At 36.6% G+C, this 26,980-nt stretch overlaps 1 protein-coding gene across 8 annotated transcripts in view; it reads right to left on the reverse strand.

Annotated features, from left to right (window-relative positions):
* The window catches only part of PHF21A (PHD finger protein 21A), a 163,267-nt gene that overhangs the window by 34,046 nt on the left and 102,241 nt on the right, over positions 1-26,980 (reverse strand). For all 8 annotated transcript variants that reach the window (XM_058161741.1, XM_058161740.1, XM_058161739.1 and 5 more), the window contains one exon: positions 816-1,001. In XM_058161741.1, the coding sequence (XP_058017724.1) occupies positions 816-1,001 (186 nt within the window). The remainder of the gene's footprint in view (positions 1-815; positions 1,002-26,980) is intronic.

The following is a 26,980-nucleotide window of genomic DNA, read 5'->3' on the forward strand; positions in this document are numbered from 1 at the left end:
ATATAAAATCGGTGTCAGAGTATGCAGTGGGAGAAAGTAATCCTCAGTTTGAGAAGTTAGCTAGTATGAAATGTGTCAACATTTTATTAAAAATGAACTTAAAGGTCGAAATTATTACATTATCTCCACCATTTAGACACACAATCTTTTATTGGGCAAGGCAAAAGAAACTGCTTTCAGCTATGTTATTTATAATCACTTTTGGAGAAAATGTTTCTCCACCATTTATGAATGGCAATTAACATCATTTAACCTATAAACGGTAGATGTTCTCCTGACCAATAGCAACAAGAAGCTTTTTCATGCAGAGGTTACTTCTTGCAACAGCAGTTGTAAGATTGATGGATAACTACTTTAATTTATATATTTTAATTTATTAGAAAATATATGGTTGATTATACATTGATATATTTATTCTGCACATACATCTTTATTCACAGACAATTAATTATACATTATTTCTGTAGTTTAATTGCCATTCACTGAAATAAATAACCTGAACTGATCAAATATCTCTAAATAGATCCCTGGATGTCATCTGAAATAAACCAGATAGAAACAAGATAAGCATTAGTCAAAGGTAGAGAGGAAAATGGCAAAGACAGGAGAGAAATACCTTTGTTTTTACTTAAAGATTTCTGATAGCATTACCCAATCCTATAAATATTCACTCACTCCTATTCAGATCAAAATCATTTATTTTATAGTAAATGTTTGCTAGTCATTACCTAGACTAACACTAATTTTATACAGTGATGAATTTCAGCCTAAGAAATGGCTTCCCAAAATCACAGTAACTAATTCAAACCCTTTACCTGTGATCCAAGCAGGTTTGGAGAGGGTGCAGTAGTCTGCTGCTGTGGCTGCTGCTGCTGCTGCTGTAGAGGCTGTGATGTTTGTATTTTATTTTCTGTCTGTGCCAATGACTGTATTTGAAACTTACTATCAGGCTGTTCCTGCTTTACCATTAAATTTTTTCGGAGTTGTTCAACTACTCTTTTCTAGCAAGAGAATACAAACAAAAATAGTATCATATACTTTTTGCACTACAGTAAAATACATTTCAAGATTTTTTTCAAAAAAAAATAGAAATAATGTAACATTATAAGATGAACTTTGTTTTAAGGTTCTATTTTAAAAAGTCAGTTTTGAATTATTATTAACAAAATATGAATTTTGTTAGCGAGTTTTAAGTTCTAGTTCATTTTAATTATTATTACATATGTGTGTATGTGTATTTATATCTGATTGTATTAGCACTGTTAATTTTTATCGGTTTGTTAAACTCATTATAAGCTATAAAACATTTGATTAAATAAATTTCATATTAAATAAAAATAAAATAAAGAAAGCAAATTCATTTTTGACAATTGCTAATGCTGTCAAACCAGCAAATTTAAACAAGGATAACATATCACTAAAATCAGAAGTTGTAGGCAATTCAATGAAGATAGCCCTTCCACAGGAACTATTGCTCTTTTAACAGCTCAGACAAAAAGGTGGAGCTGAATGAGGGCATTCATCATTCAAACCTTTCACAAATTTTATAACAAATCAGTTAAGTGTTATAAGCAACAACAATCTTGGGTTATCATAATATCTTTTCTTTTATGTACACTGAGAGCATATGCACCAAGGCAAATTCCTTGTGTGTCCAATCACACTTGGCCAATAAAAATTCTATTCTATTCTATTCTATTCTATTCTATTCTATTCTATTCTATTCTATTCTATTCTAATTCCTGCATATGGGAGCTGTGTGTATTGCTATATAACAGAATGTTCTTCCCTAGTTTGGGTGAACCTCCAATCCTATAATCAAAATTATTCATGATGTTCCTGATCTTCATTCCACCAAGCCTTTTCCACATGCATCGGAGTGGTACATGTTTTAGACTGCATCACTTTTTCTGGAGTTCAGTCCTTTCTGTCCTTTTTAAGCTTGAAGAATATATTTTAAAAATGTATCATTAAAATTTCCACTGATTTTGTTAGCCCTTTATCCATACATGCCTATGTAGGTCATTTGTGGTACTCTGATATAAATTACAGTTCTATAATTTATTTCACACAAACTTTATTTTTTGTTTATCTGATGGTAATACTTTGTTTAATTTATCTTACAGTAATTCTTATAAGCCAATAGACACATGGCAATTTTTAGAGCCTGGCATTTATTTTTATCGACTAAAGTTCTAAATGTATTTGCCCAGAGATTAGGACAATGAAGTTCCATTTCTTTATTTAGGCATTCAAATACTGATGCATTATTTACTGTTTCTTTTTGAAGTACAAAATGATGTGTCAGCAAGTGTAGGCAAGAACAGAAGGATCATTTGCAGGAAGCAGAATACCATAAGGAAAATAACAGAACAGAAGCCAATTATACATGCCAAACTATTACTCTAATTATTCACAGCAGAAGAATATATGTTACTTTATCTGGCTAGAGAACGGTATTTAAGAGATGATAGGCTTGTACATTTCCAAGCTAGGTTGCAATAAAAAGAATAAATAATCAGAAGAGAAGTTAGGAAAAACAAAAGTCAAGTATGCTGTTTCAATTTTACAATTCTTCCTGGCCTTCTTCCTCAAGAAACTTGTGGATAAAAAACAGGGATGAAATTTCTCTAAGCTTTCAAGTTTTTTGAAAGTAGGCTTTACCTACAATGTATGAGAAAAAGAATATTGCTCTGCATTGCTCTTTTTGTCTTCTGTGGAAAACTTTGGCAAAATATACTTCCTACTGTCTTCCATTTATACAAAGGCAAAAGCTGAGTTTATTTTAATTACTTCATAAAATTAATGTAGTTATGCAACAAGTCTATAATCCAAGAAATACAGTGTTTATGTATATATGTATAATGAGGCTGGTGGTGCAGTGGTTAGAATGTAGTATTGCAAGCTATCTCTGCCCGAGTTCTGCAACAAGTTCGATCCTGAGCGGCTCAAGGTTGACTCAGTCTTCCATCTTTCTGAGGGGTTGGTAAAATGAGGACCCAGATTGTTGGGCGCAATATGCTGACTCTGTAAACCGCTTAGCGAGTACTGTAAAGCACTGTGAAAACAGTATATAAGTCTAAGTGCTATTGAAATACATACACACACACACAAACACACACACACAGAGATTTATTGAAGGTCAGTAGGAATTTTAACTATCTGACATTTTATTCCAAGGAAACTAAATTATTTTAGAATTATTAGAATTTCTGAAACCATACTTTTAGAAGTGATGTTGCTTACATTCTTCTTCTATTTCAGCAATTAACAATATAATGCCAGAAAAGAGCACAATGGGAATAAGTGTCTGCAACACTATATAATCCAGGGTTGTTAAACTCAAGGCCCGGAGGCCGGATCTGGTCTGCAGGGTGCTTAGATCTGGCCCACAGGGCTGCCCTGGAAATAGTGAAGGACTGACCTATGGTGCTTCTGCCAGTGAAAATGGGCTCCCAAGCTCCATTTTCACTGACAGAGGGTTGCAGGAGGCTGTGGCAGCCGAAAACGGAGCTCAGGAGCCCGTTTTCACTGACAGAGCACTTGGGCCCCAACAGGCACCCCTGACCCGAGTAACATCAAGTTGCCACATCTACCCTGGCCACACCCACCTCGGCCGTCCAAGGTCAAACACAATCCTGATGCAGCCCTCAATGGAATCGAGTTTGACACATAGTCCCACTAGGTATCCTTAGGATTGTCTACTCCAACTAGGACTGGCCCAACAAATCAGATCAACTCGAAAACTTATTAATCCATTATTAGATGGTATGAGGAACTGAAGCCAGAAAGCACCGTACTTCAGTGGCAGTGCTAATACTCTGGAACAACTTTCCTGGCAGAGGTAAGTTGTTGATATACAGAAGTTAGCAAAGGCAGAATTTAGCGAGCCTTCCCCTGATTTTATTATGCCATCTTTAAGTTTTATTTTAATTGTTTGGCTAATGTTATTGCTACTCTTTTGATGGAAGGTTTGTACACTGGATGTTTTAACTGGTTTTATTTTCAATATAGGATGTTAAGGCTAGAGTTGGATAGAAATAAATAATTCAATGCAAGCATACTGTTCAGCTGGTACAGATGTCCTACAAAAAGTCTGCAACCCAGGTCAAAAATGAGGTTCAGAAACTCAAAGCTTTGGAAGTACAAGCAGAAATGCACTAACTGCTTTAATATTTCAGTAAAAATATCCTTCAAGTCAAACTCAATTCCTATAACTACGTAGACAGAGACTTGGTCATTCCATCCAGTCTTCTTGGCATCATTACTCTTAATAAAGTAATTCTATTTACCTAAGGATTTGACTGAATCTATTACATGTTTCTAATGCAAATGTACATCGTATTTTGCTTTTGGGGGAGGATGTATTTACAATCTCAATTTCTGATATTTGTTTCTAGTTTTATCCAAGCTGCTGTTTATCTATTTGTTTTTATGCTGTTTAGGTTGTGTTTTTCTCTTGTAAGCCACCCAGAATCATGTCAATGAAAAGAGCAGTCATACAAATCAAAATAAATAAAGGGTAGTACTGCATTCTTTGTAATCCTGTATCTAATATTTTGCCAGGAGTATCAGTCCATTTTTTAATTCAACTACTTAGGATCCATTTCCTCTAATATGTCTTTGATATATTATAAATCATATTATTTTCTATTTTGGTAAGCATTTCCACTTTCAATCACTTTTTCCCATCTGAAGCATCATCACAACACCTGTCCATAACATCCTGCCATCTACTCATCCCACTCCATTTTGGATCATTCAGACCTTCCTTAAATCTAGCTCTGTGCAATTATGCTTTGGTTTTGGATATAGAAAATATACTTCAGTCAGGTGACACAGCCATGATTTATAATGATCAAAGAATAATAATTATATCCTAAGGAAATTAATAATTGGCCATAATAGCTAAGGAATATAGCAGAGCGATCTGAATGTATTTATATATTTACAGAACTGCTCATCCCACAGTATTGAGTACTTAATGACTTTTTTCATTTATATGTTTTATTTTGAAGGACTTAATATATATTTCAGCCTATTCTGCCCATGTTTTGTCAACAGAGCCATTTTTGCAGGTAGTCCTTCAGCACTAAACAAGACTGAACACAACTCTAATCCCCCTATAAATAAACCATTCCTGAATTAGAAAGTTCAGTTAAAGTAGGTAACATTCATCTATCCTTTACAGAAAAAAAAAGAAAATATGTACTATAATAAGTACTGTAATATATACTAGTTTGAAAATTGCTTTGATTCTCAAAGGCTGCTAATCTTATGATTAAGCATTACATTCTCTGGTATTCATTGGGCGGGGGACCTTTATTTTAGCTCCGGAGGAGTGACACTGTTGCCACTTTACTGTTTCCACTAATACCTAATCTACAAGGTCATGGACACCATGTTTTGGAAGAATGAATGGCTTTCTTCTCAGCTAGAACTGTCACAACAACAGTTTTGAAGAGGAATTATTGATTTCATTTGACATCTGATGGAGCAAAATATTTCTGAATACCAACACTGATCATATAAATAAAATTTCTTAAAAGTAATATAATATGGAATAGCAAATATAAGAACTTTACTTCACATACTATTGTAAAAATAAATGCTACATAGCAGAATGCAAACTTTCCTATCAAGTCCACCAATAGCTCATAGAACAATTGTTTGACAGTTTGACTGTGACAATTATAGACTGTGGAACCTCTGCACTAAGGCTTAAAAAAGATCAAGTGCTTGTCACTCTCATAGCAGGTATAGTGAGATAGAATGTGTGAACAGTCCATTTTTCTTTATAATTACACTCCATTAACCTTCTACATGAGAGTCCCCTTGTGCTTTCATACCAACAGCACCAACTGCCCATTTCTGATAAGGTTGTATGGAGTTTGCAAGAATGGGAAATATAACAAAAAAAATCACTTCAATATTGAATGTTTAAACACAGGCTAAGCACAATTCTATAATTTAATAGCATATGCACTCAGCTTAGAAAAGATTTAAGGGAATCTTCTTCTATCTACCTTTCTGTAAAACTTCAATACATATAAAACAAAATAAAAAATAAAACTACTTGTCATATTGAAAGAATTATCGTGATCCATTTTCATTGCAGAATCCTTCCCAAAAGGCCATTCAGCATGATCAGAGCCATTTATACAAGAAAAGCAACAGAGGATAAGATGAAAGAACAGAGAACAGTTCACATCCACAATAATAAAATAACCCTGGTTGGAACACTATTCTAAATGCTATCTTTTCTTGATGCTAATCTACCTATAATACTCAGGTTTCTTGTAATGAAACTATTTATTTTCATTTAAAATCACCAACAGCCCTTTGGTAATACTCTAAATAAAATTGGAGCAAAGTAATTTCACAATCAAGCTTTTTAAAAACATATTCTCTGAATGAATGTATGTCCCATTTAGAACATGGGAAAGTAAGTAAGTTTTCCAAGCTCTTTAAATCCAATATGGCTAGATCCTCAACAAGTCAACAATATCAAATGATATAAGTGCCAAAGCCCACTGCATCTACATTGCAAAAAAGGCTTTTAGAGTTGTAAACTTAATCTTGCATAGCTTCTTCTCCAGAAACATTACACTACTAACCAGAGCATATAAAACATTTGCTAGACCAATTCTTGAATATAGCTCGCCAGTCTGGAACCCACACCTCATTTCGGACATTAATACAATTGAGCGTGTTCAGAAATATTTTACAAGAAGAGTTCTCCACTCCTCTGAATACAACAAAATACCTAATGCCACCAGACTTGAAATACTGGGTTTAGAAAATTTAGAACTACACAGCCTTCGACATGACCTGAGTTTAACTCATAGAATCATCTGTTACAATGTCCTTCCTGCTGAAGACTACTTCAGCTTCAATCACAACAATATACGAGCACACAATAGATTTAAGCTTAATGTGAACCGCTCCAATCTTGATTGCAGAAAATATGACTTCAGTAAAGTTGTTAATGCCTGGAATGCACTACCTGACTCTGTGGTTTCTTCCCAAAATCCCCAAAGCTTTAACCAAAAACTATCTGCTATTGACCTCACCCCATTCCTAAGAGGTCTGTAAGGAGCGCGCATAAGAGCGTGCCTACCATTCCTGTCCCAATGACCCCTTTGATTGTATCCAATTCATATAGTTATTTTATACTTAAGCTTATATATATGCTTTTATATCATATAATTATTTCATGCTTATGCTTATATATACTGTTGTGACAAATAAAATAAATAAATAAAATAAATAAAGTCCTGCTTTACTTCTTACTGTGTCAGTGGGGAGACAGTATTCCTGGGAGGGATGAACAAAGGAGTCAGGAGTATTTACCAAGAGGTTTTTATTCCCAGTAGGGTCACCGAAGGCATGAAGGTCATCCTAGCTGCCCAACTTAAGCAAGCAGATATTAGGCAGTAGCATTATAGGAAGATGCAGGAAGGAGATGATAGTTTTAATGGCAATGGCATCAATTCATGCCACATGGGAAAAGGCAATAGTAAACTACTACTATGTATTTTTACCAAGAAAACACATGGATTTCTAATATTAAAATAATTGACAGTGTAGTGCCAGATGACAGAACTCTCATGTTTAATGGCATTCAACTTGCTATTGACCAAGAGCTGAGGAACATTCAGAGTACTGATGCCGTTTTTGACATGGCTAGATTAAAGCCTTCTGTTTGATGTTGCCGTACAGGAAAAAAAATCCAGAGCGGAAAATATATTTATATAAGAATTTGGAATATAAGAATCATTAACATGGAATAACTCAGAACAATAAAATATGAAATAAAATGATTACAAATTGATATCTTAGGCATCAGTGAATTGAGATGGACCAGGACTGGACTCTTTAAGTCAGATCACACTGTTTATTACATAGGACATGAAAATTAAAAAAGGAAGAATACTTAGCTACATTACAATCAATGACCAAATAAGATTGATTAGATTATGAGGACAATCCTTTAATATGGCAATCATTCAATGCTATGCTCCAATCACCAGTGCAGAAGAGGAAGTTGATGAATTTTATTATTAAGTTCAATTTGAAATCAACAGAATATGCAAGTTCATTGAAGACTGAAATACCAAAGTTGGAAACATTAAAGAGAAAAATGTTGCTGGATCTGAATGACCTAGGAAACTGAAATGAATACCAACTTATCCATTTCTGCCATTCCAATGATTTCTTCATAGTTAACACTGTCTCGGTACATGGACATCAACACATGAAGTACATAGAAGGCAAAGTGACTATAGTTAGTACACAGTAACCACACTGGAACCAACAATTCTGTTGTTAAGCCCCGCGAGAACTAAGTGGAAAATCATGACTGCAACAGGCTTACAATCGTACTTCTCCTTTGGTTGTTAAACGAAGCAATAGGGTCATTAAATGAGATTTAACAAGGACTGTGATGTGCAATTTTGCTACTGTGTTCTCTACTATTTCTCTTGGATGTAGTTGTGATACATGTGAATGGTGATCAGGTGACTCTAGGACACCTTGACTGTCATAAATGTGATTGGTAGTACAGCTCTTTTTTAAAAAACCCTCATAACTTTGAATGATTGCTAAATAATGATACCTGTATCATTAAATAATATAATAATATATTATTTTTAAATTATTTTTATATAATATTTATATATTATATTTATAATATAAATTATTATAATATATTATAATATAATATAATATATTATATTTATATCATTAAATAATATAAATAATATAAATATAAATAAATAATGATACCTGTATATCATTGCTAAAATATGGTGGAGCAGCTCAATTATAGCATCAAAGACATGGCCAAGTACAGGTAGTCCTCGAGAAATGACAGGTCACTTAACTAATGTTCAGTTACAACAGACAAAAGTTACAACAGGCACCCCAAAACTACAAACTACATATTGAAACTAAACATTTCAAGTTTATGATGGCTGCAGCCTCCCTGAGGTCATTTGCCCTTACCAACCACAGGGATGCCACAACACTCCCCAACTCTCTTTCCCCCCTCCCACCCCAACAGGACCTACAATGCTTGGGCCTGCTTCCCATTCCTCCTAGAAGCAGCCACCATTTCCAGCACTCTGAAAATTCCTTATAGAAAATGATGGCTGCTTTCGGAGTTTGCTGCTCTGATTAGCAGGCTGTTGGGTGATTGCAAACCTCCCTTGGCTCAAACTAGGCTTTGGGAAGCCAGCACCTGCATGTGAAAGTGACAGCTTCTGGAAGAGCTTCCCAAATCTTCCCTATGTTTTAACCCCCTCCCTTGCTCAGAACGTCACATTTCTTCAATTAAATGAAAAGGCTGGGAGGGACATTTTATTTTATTTATTTATTTATTTTGTCACACAGTGTATATAAGCATAAGCATGAAATAACTATACAATATATAAGCATATATATAACCATAAGTATGTAATAACTATATTAATTGGATATAATGAAAGGAAACATTAGGACAGGAACGGTAGGCACGCTGGTGCTCTTATGCACGCCCCTTACAGACCTCTTAGGAATGGGGTGAGGTCAATAGTAGACAGTTTTTGGTTGAAGCTTTGGGGATTTTGGGAAGAGACCACAGAGTCAGGTAGTGTATTCCAAGCATTAACAACTCTGTTACTGAAGTCATATTTTCTGCAATCAAGATTGGAGCGGTTAACATTAAGCTTAAATCTATTGTGTGCTCATGTATTGTTGCAATTGAAGCTGAAGTAGTCTTCAACAGGAAGGACATTGTAATAGATGATTCTATGAGTTAAACTCAGGTCATGTCGAAGGCGGCGGAGTTCTTCTTGATCTCTCCCCCGCCCCCCAATTAGATGCCAGAACTAAACTCCACACCTCTGCCCTCCAATCTCTATCCCTTTTAAAAACCTTATCTAGACTCCAGGCTAAAGCGTAGACAAACGGAAGCAAGAAAGCAAGGAAAATCTTTCTGCAGCTTTTTGCCTTGAGCAGCTGCAGAAAAAAATTCATGTCCAAAAGTTTAGCAGGCTACAACACACGTGCAGCAAAATGGGAGAGGCGCTGGGCCCTTGCAAAGCTGTTTTCCTGTTTCTGTGATTGCCTGAAGGACCCATCTAGGACTCTTCTTACAATGTCATTAGCCACAGGTTACGAATAGCAACAATCGAAGAATAACTTTTTAAACTGTTAATTAAAAGGATAACTATCAATCAGGTATTTTACTTCATCTTGACAGAAAAATGGTGCCTTGCTGATAATTTCTGTGAATCCAATGTGTCTGGAGCTACTGTGGCTACATTTTTAAACAGTTTTTCTTCTTATACGTATGTGTAGAAAAGCAGCGGTCAGTATGAGATTTATATTCACTTGTTTGCCAGTGTCTAGCATGCAGTACTTCTACAATATATTTCTACTTTGCCTTTCCTCAAGAAAGTCCAAGGTTACACCAAAATATGCATGTTTTTATAGATACTAAAAGAGACTTCCAGGTAAAAGAGTAGTGGTGATGTATATAGAATCTCAGTTTAGCTGACAATTGATAGTCTTTTCCTTTTCCTTAAACTAACATTAAAGCATATCAGACAAAAGATGCTGAAAATGGGGGGGGGGGAACCCTCTTTACAAAAGACAGAGAAATCATATCCAAATCCCAAAGGATAAAGTAACTTTAACCCTAAATTTCCTTAATGTGTAGTTCATATTTCTTGGGGATAGGACATAGCTAGAAACCCTTCTAATGAATACAATGTTTTTGCCTCCTTTTGTAAAAGGAAGCAACATTTAGATAAGACCAATACCCTTTAAATAGACCTGGAATGCACAACCTGTAACCAAATCATGTTGTTTTTCCCTTTACAGCATTTCCCCAATGTTCCTTCAGCAAATATGGTAGATTTCCTTATCATCTTTTGCCTAGACACCAAAAGTCTCTTCTTTCTATAATAGTTTTTTTAATAATTTATTTTGCCTTACCTCACATTTATCCAGTGCTCTACTGCCAAAACTATTCACTTCTTATTACACTGATAAGATTATGTTTGTCTAATCTTCAAAACAGTGCAAACTACTTGCTTTAGGCAAGATTCCATCTTTTTCAACATCTACATTAAATCAGTTTGGAAAATTATCCTGAGGTTTTGGCTGAAGTACAATCAATATCCTTATAATGCATGGCTCTATCTCACATTGCCATTTGCGCATCTCAAGGAAGTGTGGAATTCATGAAGCAACATCTAGGGACTATTTTACGATGGATGGGGTCAATGGAAAAATGACAGAGCAACTGATATGAAGAACTACTCTAAACCAGGGGTCCCCAACCTTTTGGACCTCAGGAACCACTAAATTCATAATTTTAAATCCCCTGGACCACTAATATGATCTGCCTAATGACTGGCTGGGTGGGCGTGGCTAGGTGATCATGTGACTGGATGGGCGTGGCCAATTCGATGTCACTCACGTCAAGGAGCGCCTCACTGGCCTCTACTTGCCCCTCCCCTCCCAGCCCCTCCTTGCCTGCCCACCCAGGCTCCTTAGGGCCCCAACAGGAAGCAGTTGTTGAAGCTAAGCAGTCACCATGAGAAAGAGTTGGCAAAACAGCTCAGTTCAAATTGGATCTGACCGAGAAACACCTCACTGAGGACTAGGACCATAGGCTTTCCAAGCAGAAGGGAGACCTGCGGGAGTGCAATGCCAGGTAATGGCGCCTGGAGGCTCAGCAGGCTGAGATGGTCAGCCAGTTCCAGGCCATGATCCAGCCCCACTGGAACAATGCTCTCTGGCTCTTTGCCACAGCGCTGCTTCCCTCCAGCCTTCACCCAAAGCCCCACCCCATGTCAGAATTTCTGCCCCCCTCTGACTCGCACAAAAAGACCCCGAAGTGGGAGACTCTCTGCAGCAACACAAATGTTCATTGCACGTAACTATGGCCCCAAGGGCCATAGTTTGAGGACCCCTGATTTAGTGCAATATAAAAAATGCAAATAATTTTTCTGCAGACCACCGAAATTTTCTCGCGGACCACCAGTGGTCCACGGCCCACTAGTTGGTGACTGCTGCTCACCGATTAAATAACTAAATTAAATACCAATTAAATAACTAAACTATGACTCTAAACAAAAGTTTACAAGTAACCTTACGATTGCTAACTAACTGGCTTCAGTATTCTGTGAGAGGGCAGATGATGGAAGTAACATTGTGCTATATTGCAAGCTTTGTCCTTTTTGTGTGTAAGTCATGACATCATACTCATGTTCAAAAGAGGAGAAACTTACACTGCAACACTGCTTTTATTATTTTGACAGAAGTGACAGATTCTGCAGATGTTAACAGGGGAATCTCAGGTATCTCTTGTGATCGGGTGCACTTTTCATTGGCATATGTGGAATCTCACCTGTAGTCCTTTCCTCAATTTTTTGTGTACTAATAACCATGCTAGACTATTGAAATAGACTCCATAGAACTGATTTTGAAGAAGTGGTGCCGTAAAAAAGCTATAGTGCCATACAACAATAGTGCTGTTTGTTGTGCATTGTGCACTTATAAACTTATAAATCCTTTTAGGATTTGGCGCATAACTCTATTTCAACAAGAATCAATCCATACAATGTATTTAAGCCCCAAGGGACTTTCTAAGAATTTTCCCCAAAGAAGAGGGAAGGGTGGGCAGAGAGAGAAAGCACACAATTTATTTTTCCTGTAATACACCCTCTTGTGTAGAAAACCTTACCTCTGGAGATACAGATATTATCATCTCTTATAGTATTTTGGAGGGTAGTCAAAACAAGTCTTCCAGAGAACATCTGACATCTGAACAATAGAGGAATTGTTCTAACATCAGGGATTACGTTGTTTCTTTTTCAGCTGAAGTGTTTTAATGTTTTGTGTTTTATAATTTTATATTGTAATCTGCCTGTTTGGACTCGGTAATCTAGAAATATTGTAATACATTTTCAATGATACAGAATATGGCCCTAAATGTTAGGGGCAAAGTAATGTGTTTTCCACAAAAAATCCTATGCAAATAAATATGAATTCAACTAGGGCAGTGATGGAGAACCTTTTCGGCACCGAGTGCCGAAACTGGAACGCATGTGCATGTACGTGTGCTGGAGTGCTGGAAACCTGAAGACCACCTGGCTGGTGCACATGCCTGTTTTTTGGCTGTTTTTGGCTGTTTTTCAGACCACTGTCAAGCCTTTTTCAGGTTATTTTTCAGGTTGTACTTTGGGCTGTTTTTGGCCTGAAAAACAACCCCAAAACAGCCCAAAGAATGGCTGGGTTTTGGGCATTTTTCAGGCCATTTTCAGGCTGTTTTCCGGTGCTTTGGCGCCCGTGAAGACTAGCTGGTGGGCGCACATGTGCATGCTGGAAACCAGAAGAGCAGCCATAGGTTCGCCATCACGGAACTAGGGTATTCATCTCAATATCACCAGTCTTCCTAAAAATTTTAACTGTACTGTATGATGTGAAAGTAATAAATCTAGCTTGGTTTTTATTAAGTCTAAAACACCCATTGTAAAAAAAAAATCCCTAAAAACTTAGATTTGTGGATAAAAAATATTTTTATTCCTATATTGGAAACAACATTGGCAATATAATAATCTGCAATTACAATGTAATTTCAGTCTTTTATTTTTGTTTAAATTACCTGAAGAGCAGATATACAACTTTAAAACTGCCAAGTGTGCATAGAGAGGAGAGCAGGAGGTGTGGCCGAAAAACTATGACTCAGTCTCTAGGCAGATCCGACTGTAACAACCCATTTCTGGAGAATTCCACAGCCACACTGGAGAATGGAACATTTTAATGGCAGAAAACTTTCTGGCCCATCTCTCCAGCTGGTGTTCGAGCTGAAAATGTCCAGCACCAATTTAAGAATGCTGTTTCTTACCTTTAAAGATTTAAATGGGTTGGGGTCAAGAAACACTTTTCACTTTATCAACTTGGCCACTTTTTAAGATCATGAGTAGAAGGCTTCCCCTGTATCCTTGTCAGAGATAACGCCACTGTTTTAAAACAAGACAGATACATTTTTCTACAAAGGCTCCATATTTATGGAATGCTTGCCATGTGGAATATGTTGAATTGTATTTCTGTGAAGTTTTAAGAAATCCATAAAAACCTATTAAGACATCCCAATTTTCCCTGAGCATATTCTGTTTGGTTTTATTATAAATATGATTTTGTGTTTTTAGGTTTCTGTTTATAAATACTTTAAAGAAAAAGCTGATTAAAAAACAGTGGTTAGATTGTCTTCCTTCATCTAGAGGCAGTAAATGTGTGAAAGCTACAGAAAAAGCTCTAAAAAAGACATGATAGTTTTAAAAACCAATGAATATGCACTCAAGAAAAAAAAGAGTATATTTCATTTCCACTGCAGACTTGCATACTTTGCAACGCTAGGTCACGAAGACCCCAGTCTTCCAAAACATGTCAGGCATGGACTGCAGTTATCAAAACACTATCCAGCTCTCTATTAAGAGAACTATATGTCTGTTATTTATCTCACACAGAAATTGGCGATCATCCATCTCCCCACACAAAGTTAAGAATGCCTTATCTTCATACGCTGTGCTGGCTCAGCATACTGTCTTGGAGATGAGCAAGCTGTTTAGAAAAGGCATTTTTTAGTCTATATTAGCAATTCACTTTAAGGCACAAAGGCAGATGAGTCAGTCAGCATTCAGTGGTAAGCTACAGCAATTCTCTATCATGGAGACCAAGCATTAATACTCTCTAAAATACTGCTGATTCCACAGACGTATACAAAGAAGATAGGAAGTTGCATAGTATCTTGTAAACACATCTGTCAGATGGACAGTCTTTTGAATGATTACAGTAAGAATATTTCCTGTTGTTAACATAGTGAAGAAGCTTTTTCTCTAAAGAATGTACTAGGAATGCATAAACACTAACTAAATTCACTTAATTTTCAACAGTAAAATTGCTCCCATATTTTATTGTAGGATCGCTGATACAGAATACTTTAAGCCAACTTTCTCTGGTTTAATATTCTATAGAAGTGCTTGATGCTACTTATCAATAGTATCATAGAATTATAAAGCTTGACAGGGTCATTTAGGTGACAGAATCCAACCCTCTGATCAATGAAATATAATGGACCTTAAATTCATTATTTATTGCTATGGTCTATTATGCTGCTTCATTCATATCAAATCTAATCAGCCAGCAAGTTACACAGTAAAGGTTATATAAGAAAAAAATAACAAGTGTATCTTCTAATACAATGTAATATCCACCATCCTACATTTATCTCAGAACTGTAAAAATAAAATTCAAGGGCCTCCCAGGGTAGCCAAGTCTTAAAAAGTGTCCAGAAGAATCTTTGAGCTAGCATTCCTACAGGAGGGGAGGTCCTAGCAAGAATGCCTGCTTCAATGTTTCTTTTATTTGAATATCCTGTTAGGTAGGGATTATCTGGAGACCCAGTTTTTATGCAGCAGATAGGTGCTACCAGATACAGAAACCAGCCCCATAAATAACACATCGAAATAAATAAAGTAGATAATGTAATGTCACAGCTATAGCATCATGTGATGTTATCAAGCCTAGCCTACAAGCAACAAGCAGCCACAATTTGCAACAGCCTAATTTTATGAGCCATGGTGGCACAGTGCTTAGAATGGAACATTGCAGGCTAACTCATTGCTCACTTCCAGGATTTCGATTCTGACTGGCTCAAGGTTGACTCAGCTTTCCATCCTTCTGAGGTAGGTAAAATGAGAACATAGATTGTTGGGGGCAATATGATGACTCTGTAAACAGCTTAGAGAGGGTTGTAAAGAACTGTGAAGCGGTATTTCTAGGTGGTCTTCAAGGACAATCCCATTAACAGTAGATCTAGTTACAATAGTCCAAATGGGGGTTGATAATGACAAGAATTACTTTTCTCAGTGCATCTCATTCAAGGCACAACTGTATTAGCACACCAACTGAAGCTGGGCAAGGGCCACGCCTGGGCAAGGGCCACGCCTAGAGGCCACACCTCTAGGTGGAGGAGGCCATAAATGCAAGAGCATACCAAGATTTACTATTTTAGGAGGCTCAATCCCCATCTGCACATCAAGTTTATATTAACAAAGTGGCAAGACTCTGTCCAGATTAGGCTGAGTCTGAACTGATTTCTCTCGATCCAGAGAGGACTTGTTTAGAGACTGGAATGCCAAAGTTAGAAATAGTAAAGAGGAAAATATAATTCAAATGTATAGCCTAGGAAACAGAGATGAAACTAGAAAACACTTCATCATTATAACAGTTTTCCAACAACTAAAACAGTGCCTATATGCATGGACATCACTGGATGGGATACATAAAACTCAGACTATTATTGGTAAAGAAAATAAAGAATCTCAATTATAACAGCAAAGATGTGGCTACAGATTGTCCATGGAACAACTCACAATCTGCTCATGTGTAAATTCCAAGCAAAGCTAGAGAGGAAGAACAAAGCCAACTAGTTTCCATGATATGATCCTAATCATATACCACAATTTTTAAGGAGAACATTACAGTTGTTTGAATTACTGATGTGCCACTATATACAGCAGCATTATATATAGTTGTATAGTTATTGATATGCCAAAATAGGAACTATGGAATTATATCAAAGAACGCATTAGGGATGAATGTGAAAAGGGACTATCAAACACCAATAGATAGAAGAGATGGAACTCTTATAATGGAAATAATGGAACTTCCCAAGAACATCAGATTAACAGAGTTGGAAGGAAATTTATAGGTCATCTAGTCCAACCTCCCGCTCAAGCAGGAGATCCTACACTATTTCTGACAAATGGCAGTCCAATCTTTTCTTGAAAGTCTCAAGTGATGAAGCTCCCACAACTTTCGAAAGCAAGTTGTTCCATTGGTTGATTGTTCTCACTATCAGAAAGTTCCTCCTCATTTCTAGGTTGAATCTCTCTTTGGTCAGTTTCCATCCATTATTTCTTGTCTGGACTTCAGATGCTTTGGAAAACAGCTTGACCTGCTCCTCTCTGTGACAGCCCCTCAAGTATTGGAAGATGGCTATCATGTCTCCCCTAGTCCTTCTCTTCACTGGACTAGCCATGCCCAGTTCACTTCATATGTTTTAGTCTCCAGTCCCCTAATCATCCTGGTTGCTTTCCTCTGCACTTTTTCTAGAGTCTCAACATTTTTTTATAGTGTGGTGACCAAAACTGGATGCAGTACTCTAGGTATGGTCTTACTAGGCTTTATAGAGTGGTATTAGTACCTCACTTGATATTGATTGTATCCCTCTGTTAATGCAATTTAGGATTGTGCTGGCTTTTTTAGCTCCTGCTGCACCCTGCTGGCTCATATTTAGCTGATTGTCCACTAAAACTCCAAGATCCCTCTCACAGTCACTGCTATTAAGCCTGGTTTCCCCCAATTTATATGTGTGCTTTTGGTGTTTTTGAGAAACCAAAGCGAAGAAAGGCAGAGCTCTCAGGATGTAATTTAACAAAGCATTTCAGAGACGGATTAAAACAGAAAGAAACACTATTGCAACATGAGTAAAAATGAAAATCAGAATGTAAGAGCAGTTTTAAAACAAAACACATTGATGCTACACTTAATTATCACAGCAGACAAACCAATTGTAATATTCCTGGTCCACACATGTTGGACTGACCTCAATGAAGACTCAAACTTTTGAAAAATTGGAAAGATTAACTACAAAGTACACCCTCTGAAGCTCATAAAACCCAACACTGGCAATTGTCTCAATAAAATGAAAGATGTTTTTAAATTACCATTGTCTTTCAAAATACTTTTATACACTAAGATGCTGTACCAACCTTCCTCCCACTCATCTTCCAGAAGCAAGCAGATTGATCAAGAAGATGACAGCAGTTAGTCCAGTATTGACCTCTCCCTCTCTCTCTCTCATACATACACACACACACACATATTTGTTTTCTGAGGTTTTCACGGGTGTTTGTATGTAGGTCTTTGGTTGTTTGGGTTTTCTCCCGTGTAAAATTGGAAGTGTCTTGGCGACGTTTCGACGAAGTCTCATTCTCATCTTCAGGCTGGTGTTTACTGCTTCGTGCTTCTAGGAGCAATGTGTGACCGCAGCTGTTTCTTCCTTTTAACTGCTAGTGGAGGTTTGAACTGATTGGTTGGGAGCTTGGCTGTGTTCTGATTGGGTGGAGGTGTGTTCTGATTGGTTGGGGGGTTTGACTGTGCTCTGATTGGATGGTGGGGTTGGCTGTGCTCTGATTGGATGGGGGTGTGTTCTGTTTGGGTGGGGGCTTGGTTGTGCTCAGGTTAGTCTGAGTTGCAGGGGGATTTGAGTTGGTGAGCTGCATTGCTGTTGTTTGGCTTCGCGTTCGTGGTCGTGCTACATCTTCATGGTGGGTGTCAGTCTGCTGCATGTATGGATTGGAGGGGTTTGAAATGGCTAATGATGCAGCTGCGGTCTGGCTTCTGGTCCGTGGTTGTGCTTCATCATTGGTGTGGGTTTGAGTCTGCTTTCTGCGTGGATGTGTGGTGGTGACATGCTGTGTGGCACTCGTGAGTGTGGGTCTTGCGTCATTCTCCATGTTAGGGACTCATTTGTCGATAAGGGTGGGTTTTCAAATGGCTGGTAAGCGGGAGGTATCATCTCGTTTATTCATGCTGTGTGGGCGTTTTTCTATCTCGATGGCTTCTCTGCTGTTAAAGTGTTCAGTTTTGGCAATAGTTCTGGTATTTTTAAAGTCAACTTTGTGTCCTGTGGCTTTAAGGTGCTAGACCAGAGAAGAAGTAGGTTCCTCTTTTCTGACTGAGTTCTTATGTTCTTCAATGCGTGCACTTATTCTTCTGTTGGTTTGTCAGATGTATGTGGTGCTGCAGGTGGTGCATGGAATTTCATATACTTCTTGATTTTCTAACTCAATTTTGTCTTTGGGGTTTCTTAGGATGGTGGATATTTTTCGGTTTGTGCAGAATGCTGTCTTGATGTTGTGTTTGTGGAGGATCTTGCTGATTCTGTCTGTGGTGCCTTTTATATATGGAAGGAGGGCTTTTCCTGGATGTCTTAGTCTACAGGAAATCCAATGGATCCCTAGGACACACCATCTACCAGAAGAAAACACACACAAATCGCTATCTGCATGCACTCTCACACCACCACCCAGCACAGATCAACTCCGTAGCCAAGACACTCATCTCCAGAACAAAACACTTAGCTGACGAACACCACCTAAAAATCGAACTACACACTCTCACTAACGTACTCACATCCAATGGATTCCAAAGAAATAAGATTACCAAACTAATCCATAAAGAAACTCCCACTAAAATCCAAGACAGAGAACAAGAAAACGGCAAAGCCCTCCTAGTAGTTAAAAGGAAGAAACAGCTGCGATCACACATTGCTCCTAGAAGCACGAAGCAGTAAACACCAGCCTGAAGATGAGAATGAGACTTCGTCGAAACGTCGCCAAGACACTTCCAATTTTACACGGGAGAAAATCCGAACAACCAAAGACCTATATACACACACACACACATATATATGTATATACATATATACATGCACACTTTGTTTATTTAAGCCTCCACATACAAAAATAAAGAGAAGCTAACAAATGGTAACTTAATGTATACACATGAAATCACCTGATTTCCCATCAGTAGAATATTTATTGCCAAATATAGAAAATTGTACTTTTGATTATATCCATCAATATAGAAGTTGTGTGATCTCTCACTGGATATGTAGATCAGGAAACTCAAGACCTAAAAAACATGCATAGATAATACTTGTGATAATTGGCTTACAGAGTAATTTTAAATGTAGAGTGTTTATTTCATAAGATAATCTTTATTTCCCAGTGCATTTAAGTTAACCTCTTTTCATATAGTCATAAAATATATTTTAACTGCATGAAAATAAACAAAAAAATTCATTTTGTTTTCATAAACTATGTAAAGGTAGATACAGATAGTTTATTACCTGCAACTACGTTTATAAAGTAGAAAACTCTACTGATGAAAAGAGGGGAGTTTTAGGAGAAAATTTTAAGATTTTATTTTTTTTTGGTCTTCCATTCAATCTCCAGCCATCTCCAATTATTGGAGACTGCTTAGACAAGTCTCTGACATTTTCCTGGAAGTGTTTTTCAGAAATGGTTTGCCATTGCAAACCATTCTAGGGCTGAGAGAAAGTGTAAGAGGAATTACCGTAGAACTCAGTGTCTCAGTTTCTAGTGTGACACCTTAACTACTATATCAAAATGACTCTCAAGGTATAAATAGTTCATGTTATTATTCATTTTTGTTCATTGGTGAAAAGGGAGGTGGGAGGCTGAGAAAAACAGTATGTTTCAACAAATATTAAGCAAGTGGTTTATGTGATGGGGCTTTCTTTCCTCTCCTCTCCAGTTCTCATCTAGAAAATCAAACTTAGCAGTATAGCAGATATGTGGATATATGAGAAATAGAATTATATCACTGGGTATAATCTAAGATAAACTTTTGTCCATGAATTGTTACAAACTTGTACATAAACTATGAAAGATATTCAGAAATAGTTGCTGAGATTGCCATCTAGTGGGTTTTTTTAAGATTTTGAATCAAATCATGTAAATTATTGAAGAAGAATGAAAAATACTAAAAAGATTGAATCTCTTTCATTACACTATTATATTTCCATCAGAATTAAATTATTGTGATGAATACTGTATTAAAACAAAATATTCCATTGTAAAGAGAAAATGAACTCTTTGGAAAAGGTTAATCATTTCATATTAGTTATTAATATGACCAGCAACAGTTACATCAAATCTGGTAGATATTTTGTATTATTTATAACCTTTAGTGTTATTTACAAATACTTCAATTTGCTAATTCAACTGAAAATGTATATATATTACATCATCCAGTTGAAGAAGCCACTTGGATGAGCAGTGAAATATTTCAAATCAACAAAAATAAGTCCAATTGCCATGATTCAATTTCCAGACAACTCTACCTTGTTGACTAAGAATCTTCATTGACATCATCCAGTTATTATCTTCACTTGATTACGTTATTTTTTTAAAACTATCATTAACACAATTAAATTATGGAATATTGTATCTTTGTGTGAAAAAACAATACCTAGAACAGTTATTTTTCTGAGGTTTTGGCAACAAAAGAAAGAGATATATTAAAAATAGACCAAAAAAATAAAAAGTAAAGTTCAGTGAAATATATTTAAAATGATGCATGCCAGGAATTATTCAATCAATTGCTTAAAATATGACAATCATATAGCTCTCATAAAAGTTCTGTGAAAGGATGAGAATAGAGGGAGCAATTAAGCATACACATGCCTACAATGTTAAAATGGGTTATATTTTAGAGCTGATGCAAAATACACTGAGAGTAGCTTTTTCAATTCAGCGAACAACATGATAATTAAAATGTAAAATTATAAAAAACCCACTGTGCTATAAGATTGCAGCTCAGCACACACTACCCCAACCTAAAATAAAGGCCTAATACAACTGGACAACATGCATGACTGATGGGATGGTTTAGAACCTGACCTTCAATATTCATTGTGAAGTATGCTACAAGGTTATCTTAATTTCAGAGTCAATGGACAACTCTTCCAGTCTGCAATTTGGGAATAATGAATATTGGAATTTGTATTTGCAGGGTTAATTTCACAAATGTTTAATATTAAGAATTGATTTAAAATATGAACTCATTGACATCAAATATTCTGGGGTGAGGGGAGGGGGAAGAGAAAATATGAGTTGCATTTAGGTCTTTAGTAAACAATTTATGATTTGTTGGTTCATCATTTCAGAAATATTTCCTTATCTGGTTCCTTAATGCTTTCAACAATGCTAGAGCTTCTAACATACTGCCTTCACTGGAAAAGCTGAGATACATTCAGAGATGTATCTACTTTGAAAACCCATATCGAATTGTATAGACAGTCAAACATCAACACAGAAAATGTTTTATGACATTTGGTATCATATAACAAACTGGTTTTATAATATTTATGTATTAAAATACGTTATGAAATCTGCGAAATTTCAATTCCACAGAAGTCATCAGTCCTGGATTTTGGATGCATTCTGTGGGTATCTTGGTTGAAAATGTTTTGGCCTATGGTGCACTATTTCACCCTATTAAAGATTACAAGAATCAGAATTTTAATTAAGTATAGATTTTCCCAACTAAGGTCTGTCGTAATCCTCTTCTTCATCTGAAGGTATATTTTTTAAAAAGTTTCTCAATATGAAATAGAAAAGCAATCAAACAGCAGGAAAAAAACTTTAAAATATTTTAAAGCTTATAACTTTTAAATATCTGAATAAGCAAGAATGCTTTTGTGTAATACTAAAACAATTACTATTAAGTTCCAGTCATTGCTCTCTTTTGTTTCATTTTACATAATTTACCACTGTCTAGGAGTCATCTTGAAAAAGCTCTTGGCCAAAGATAAAAGCATAGACAAATTGGTGTAAAACATGTTTGTACAAGAATAATTATGTACAAACAGACAAACACATATAAAGTGGGTTTGGTTTTACTTCCCACTCTATGAGCACATGGAGAATTGAATCAGTATTAGTTCATGCGACATTTTTCAATCACTCACAAGATTCAGTTTATCATCATAAAATAGAACTAAGGAGAAATTTCCTGACAGTTAGAACAATCAGTGGAGCAACTTGCCTCCTGAAGGTGTGGGTGCTCCATCACTGGAGGTTTTTAAGAAGAGACAGGACAGCCTTTTGTCTGAAATGATATAAGGTTTCCTGCTTGAACAGGGGGTTGGACTGGAGGACCTCCAAGGTCCCTTACAACTCTGTTATTCTGTCTAAGGAATGGTCAAATGGTATATTCACATAAAGGTCTGAGAGCTCTAAAATGAAACACATGATGAAACTGAAAACAAAAATCAGTTAGGTAATTGATGCTTTTTTCAATAGTCAAAATATGAGATTTACTTTCTTTAAAAGTTGAAGCTTAAAGACTATCCTGTTACAAATTATTTATTTTACAGAAAATTGTTGATGCTGAACTATGGCAGAGTTAAGTTTTCCTTGCAAAATGAGCAAGTTTTTATTGTCTCAAATTATTTATTTATTTATTTATTATTATTTTATTTGATTTTTATACCGCCCTTCTCCCGAAGGACTCAGGGCGGTGTACAGGCAAGATAAAACCAACAATACAAATATACACATTAAAATACCTTTAAAAAACTTATTCAAAATTAGCCTGAAATTAAAAATTAGAAGTTTAATAGGATATTTTCATTGCTGATGGTTAATTTTTTTCAATTTCTCATTTAGAGCATGCTGACATATATTAATGACACACTAGTTCATAAAAACCTTTCTGAATAATGAGATTTTTGTAATGATTTATTGACAACAAACGTCTATTTTCTTTTACTCTCTGATTAATTTGGCATATTACAAATAAAAGTATTACAAGGTATTAAAATTAGATGTCGTATTCAATAACATGCAATCTTAAATAAGGTAAATAAATGCAACATATGCAACTCTTCTAATTCATACAGCATTTCAAATCCAAACTGAATTGCAATCCTTCCTACTAAAGGAAATGATTTAGCAATTACTGAACTGACTGAATTGCTATGCCCTCCAGTATAAATGACCACTTATTTCAGATTCAGCTTTCAACAAATAAGTGGCCATTGAAGTAAGTAAACACTTATTGGTTCTATAAATAACAGGCATGTTGACATGCAAATCTTTTGATAACCGTCTGCCTGCAGTAAAATAGGGCATGAATTTATCATAATTTCACTAAAGTTGCATGCCTTATTACAAATATCCACATCAAAAGTTGCCCAATTTGAATATCAAATCTGGTTTGAACATAGCAACGGTAAGAGAATAACTGCAACATCAGTCCCCAAAATGCCAGCCATTCCCAGTATCCTGTGGTCACATGCTTTCAATCTGCACACTAGGCACCTGGCTTATAATGGTTGCAGCATCCCACAGTCATGCAATAGCCATATGTGACCTTTCTTGCCTACTTCCAAAAACAAAGTCAATAGGGAAGCTGGCAGTAAATCATTTGCACCTTCCTCTGCCCAGCAGCAGCAGCCATTCCCAAACAGACTGAATTCACCCCATACTTTGTAGGCCATTCATGCACTTGTTCCCATCCAGCAGCAACTCCCTCCAGCCCCTCCATGCCTCATCTGTCTACTGGTGAACTGCCTGGAATTTGCTAAATGTCCCATGATCCTCACTTAACAAAGGCAACGCCTTCCCCATTGCCTTTGTTAAGTGAGGATCACTTAACTGTGGGATTGTTGTAACTAAGCAATGCTATAATGTGACATCACGCTGCACAACTGCACTGCTTAGCAACAGAAATTCCACTCTCAATTCCACTCATAAACTGAGAACTACCAAGGACTATCTGTATACTTATCTTCTGCTATCTGTAGTTTTTTAAAGTAGTAATATGCACAATTGTTCCAATGTTAAATGTTACACAAGAGGCTTGCATGAGTATAAATTGTCAATTCTAGCAGCATTAACAGCAGTTTTCGACCACTCTATTTTTCATGCGTCCTTTGTTTATTTACATAGTAAGGTTTTTGTACATTTTTTTCTTCTATTGTAGTAGATAAAATATCCGTAACAGACACTATTACACCTATTTGTATGATTATTCAGATAAGTTCGACATCAGTCTTTTTGTGTTGTATGTGCCGCTAAAATACAGATTTACGTATTTACAAAGCTGCATCTTTGTATTAAGCATTACATTTCAGCACTCACACATTGGAAGAAAGGGATTCTCTTGGGTCTTAGAATCACAGCACCAGAAAGGACCTTGGAGGTATTTTAATCCAACTCCCTTACCGATGCAGGAGTCCTTAAGATAGGTGATGCTGCCTGGGGAATTCTGGGAATTAAACTTCACCCTTCTTAAAGTTGCCAAAGATTGAGAAGCATTGCCTTATACCATTCTGGACAAATGGCTGTCTAATTTTTTATTTTTAAATCTCCAGCGATGGAGCACCCAGAACTCCGGGAGGCAAGTTGTTCCACTGATTAATTGTGCTCACTGTCAGGATTTCTCCTTATTTCCACATTAAATTTCCCCTTGCCAAGCTTCCACCACTGCTTCTTGTCCTGCCCTCAGTGCTATGGAGAATAAATTGATGTCTTCTTCCCTGTGACAGCCCTTCAAGTATTGGAAGATTGCTACTATGTCTCCCCTGAGTCTTCTTTTCATTAGACTAAACATACCTAGTTCCATTAGTTGCTCAACATATGATTTAGCTTCAAGACCCGTTATCATCTTTGTTTCTCTTCTCTGCACTCTAAGGCATCTTTTTTTTAATCATGATGACCGGAATCAGACATAATATTCCAAGTGTGTTCTCACCAGTGCAGTATAAAGTGGTACTATCATGTCCCATGATGTTGATGCTAACCCTCTGTTGATGCAGCGTAGAACTGTGTTGACATTTTTGGCAACTACAGCACACTGCTGACTCATAATTAAGTGATCCTGCCTTACTTTTCTCACCACTGAACTGCACCTTGTTGGATAGGGGCCAATGTAAAGTCTGTCAGGCTCCTTCTGAATCTTGAGTCTATCTTCCAAAGTGTTGGCAATTCCCGCCAACTTGGAGTGATGTCTGCAAATTTGATGCGTTCCCTGTCTAACCCCTCACCCAGATCATTTATGAAGATGTTGAAGGGCATTGGGTTCATGACAGAATCTTGAGGTACCCCACTGCATGCTTCCCTCCACATACTGTAGATGTAGCTCCATTGAGGCTACGTGCTGGTCAGCCAAATGCAAATCCATCTGGTGGTACTGTATATCCCACATTGTTCTATCTTACCAAGAAGTAGATTGTAGTCTACTTTGTTAAATGCCCTACTAAGTCCAAGTATTCTATATTCACTGGATTTCTCTTATCCACTAGTTACTTTGTCAAAGAAGGCAATAAGGTTTATCTCGCATGTTTCCAAACCCAGTCTTACTTTTCTGAATGCTTGCCTTCTATTACTGTTCTCATACACAACCAGGTCATTGCAGTTCTTTACTATCACATTAAAAGCACCCAAAGTAAAACAAACAAAGTAAGATTTTCGTTCAAATGTACAGACTTTATTTAATGATCAAATGATTTTTTGTGCCTTTAAGTTGTTTTCTTTTACTCCTAATGACCACATAAGTTTTCTCCATGATGATCTATCTTTTACTTGTTCTTTGAGCTCTTCTAATGGTGAACTCCTCACCATTATAACTAGTGAAGAAGCTACAACGAAACTAAATTGCTCTGGGACTTTCAAATTCAAACAGACAGGCACCTGTCACATAATACCTTAGACTTAACTACTGTCAATAAGACAGATACAAAAGTCTGGATAGTGGACTTGGCAGTACCTGGAGACAACTAAATAGAAGAAAAAGAATTGGAGAAGATAACAAAATACTAAGACCTGCAAATAGAAATAGAACGACTATGGCAAAATGAAGCAATGGTAGTACCATGTTTCCCTGAAAAAAAGACCCAACCGGAAAATAAGCCTTAGCATGATTTTTCAAAATGCTTGTAATATAAGTCCAAAAATAAGCCCCAGGTAAGATCATCAGCCAGACAGACACATTAAGTACTGTATTTTCCCCAAAATAAGACATGAACTGAAAATATACATCTTTTGGAGCAAAAATTAATATAAGACCCGGTCTTATTTTTGGGAAAACACAAGTACCAATTGTAAAAGGTGCCTTGGATGCAATCCCAAAACATCTGGAGCACCACTTGGGACACCAAATTTACCATCAGTCAACTGCAAAGGACATCTTCACTCGGAACAGCTTACATCCTGCAACAATATCAGTAACACCATCAAATTTCCAGATCTGCCTATCCCAGGTCCTTGGAAAGGACTCGATAGATAGACAAAAAAGCCAAATCCAGTCTGAACATCTGGCTGAC

Source organism: Ahaetulla prasina, chromosome 1 (assembly GCF_028640845.1).
Source record: "Ahaetulla prasina isolate Xishuangbanna chromosome 1, ASM2864084v1, whole genome shotgun sequence".
Taxonomy (NCBI): Eukaryota; Metazoa; Chordata; class Lepidosauria; order Squamata; family Colubridae; genus Ahaetulla; species Ahaetulla prasina.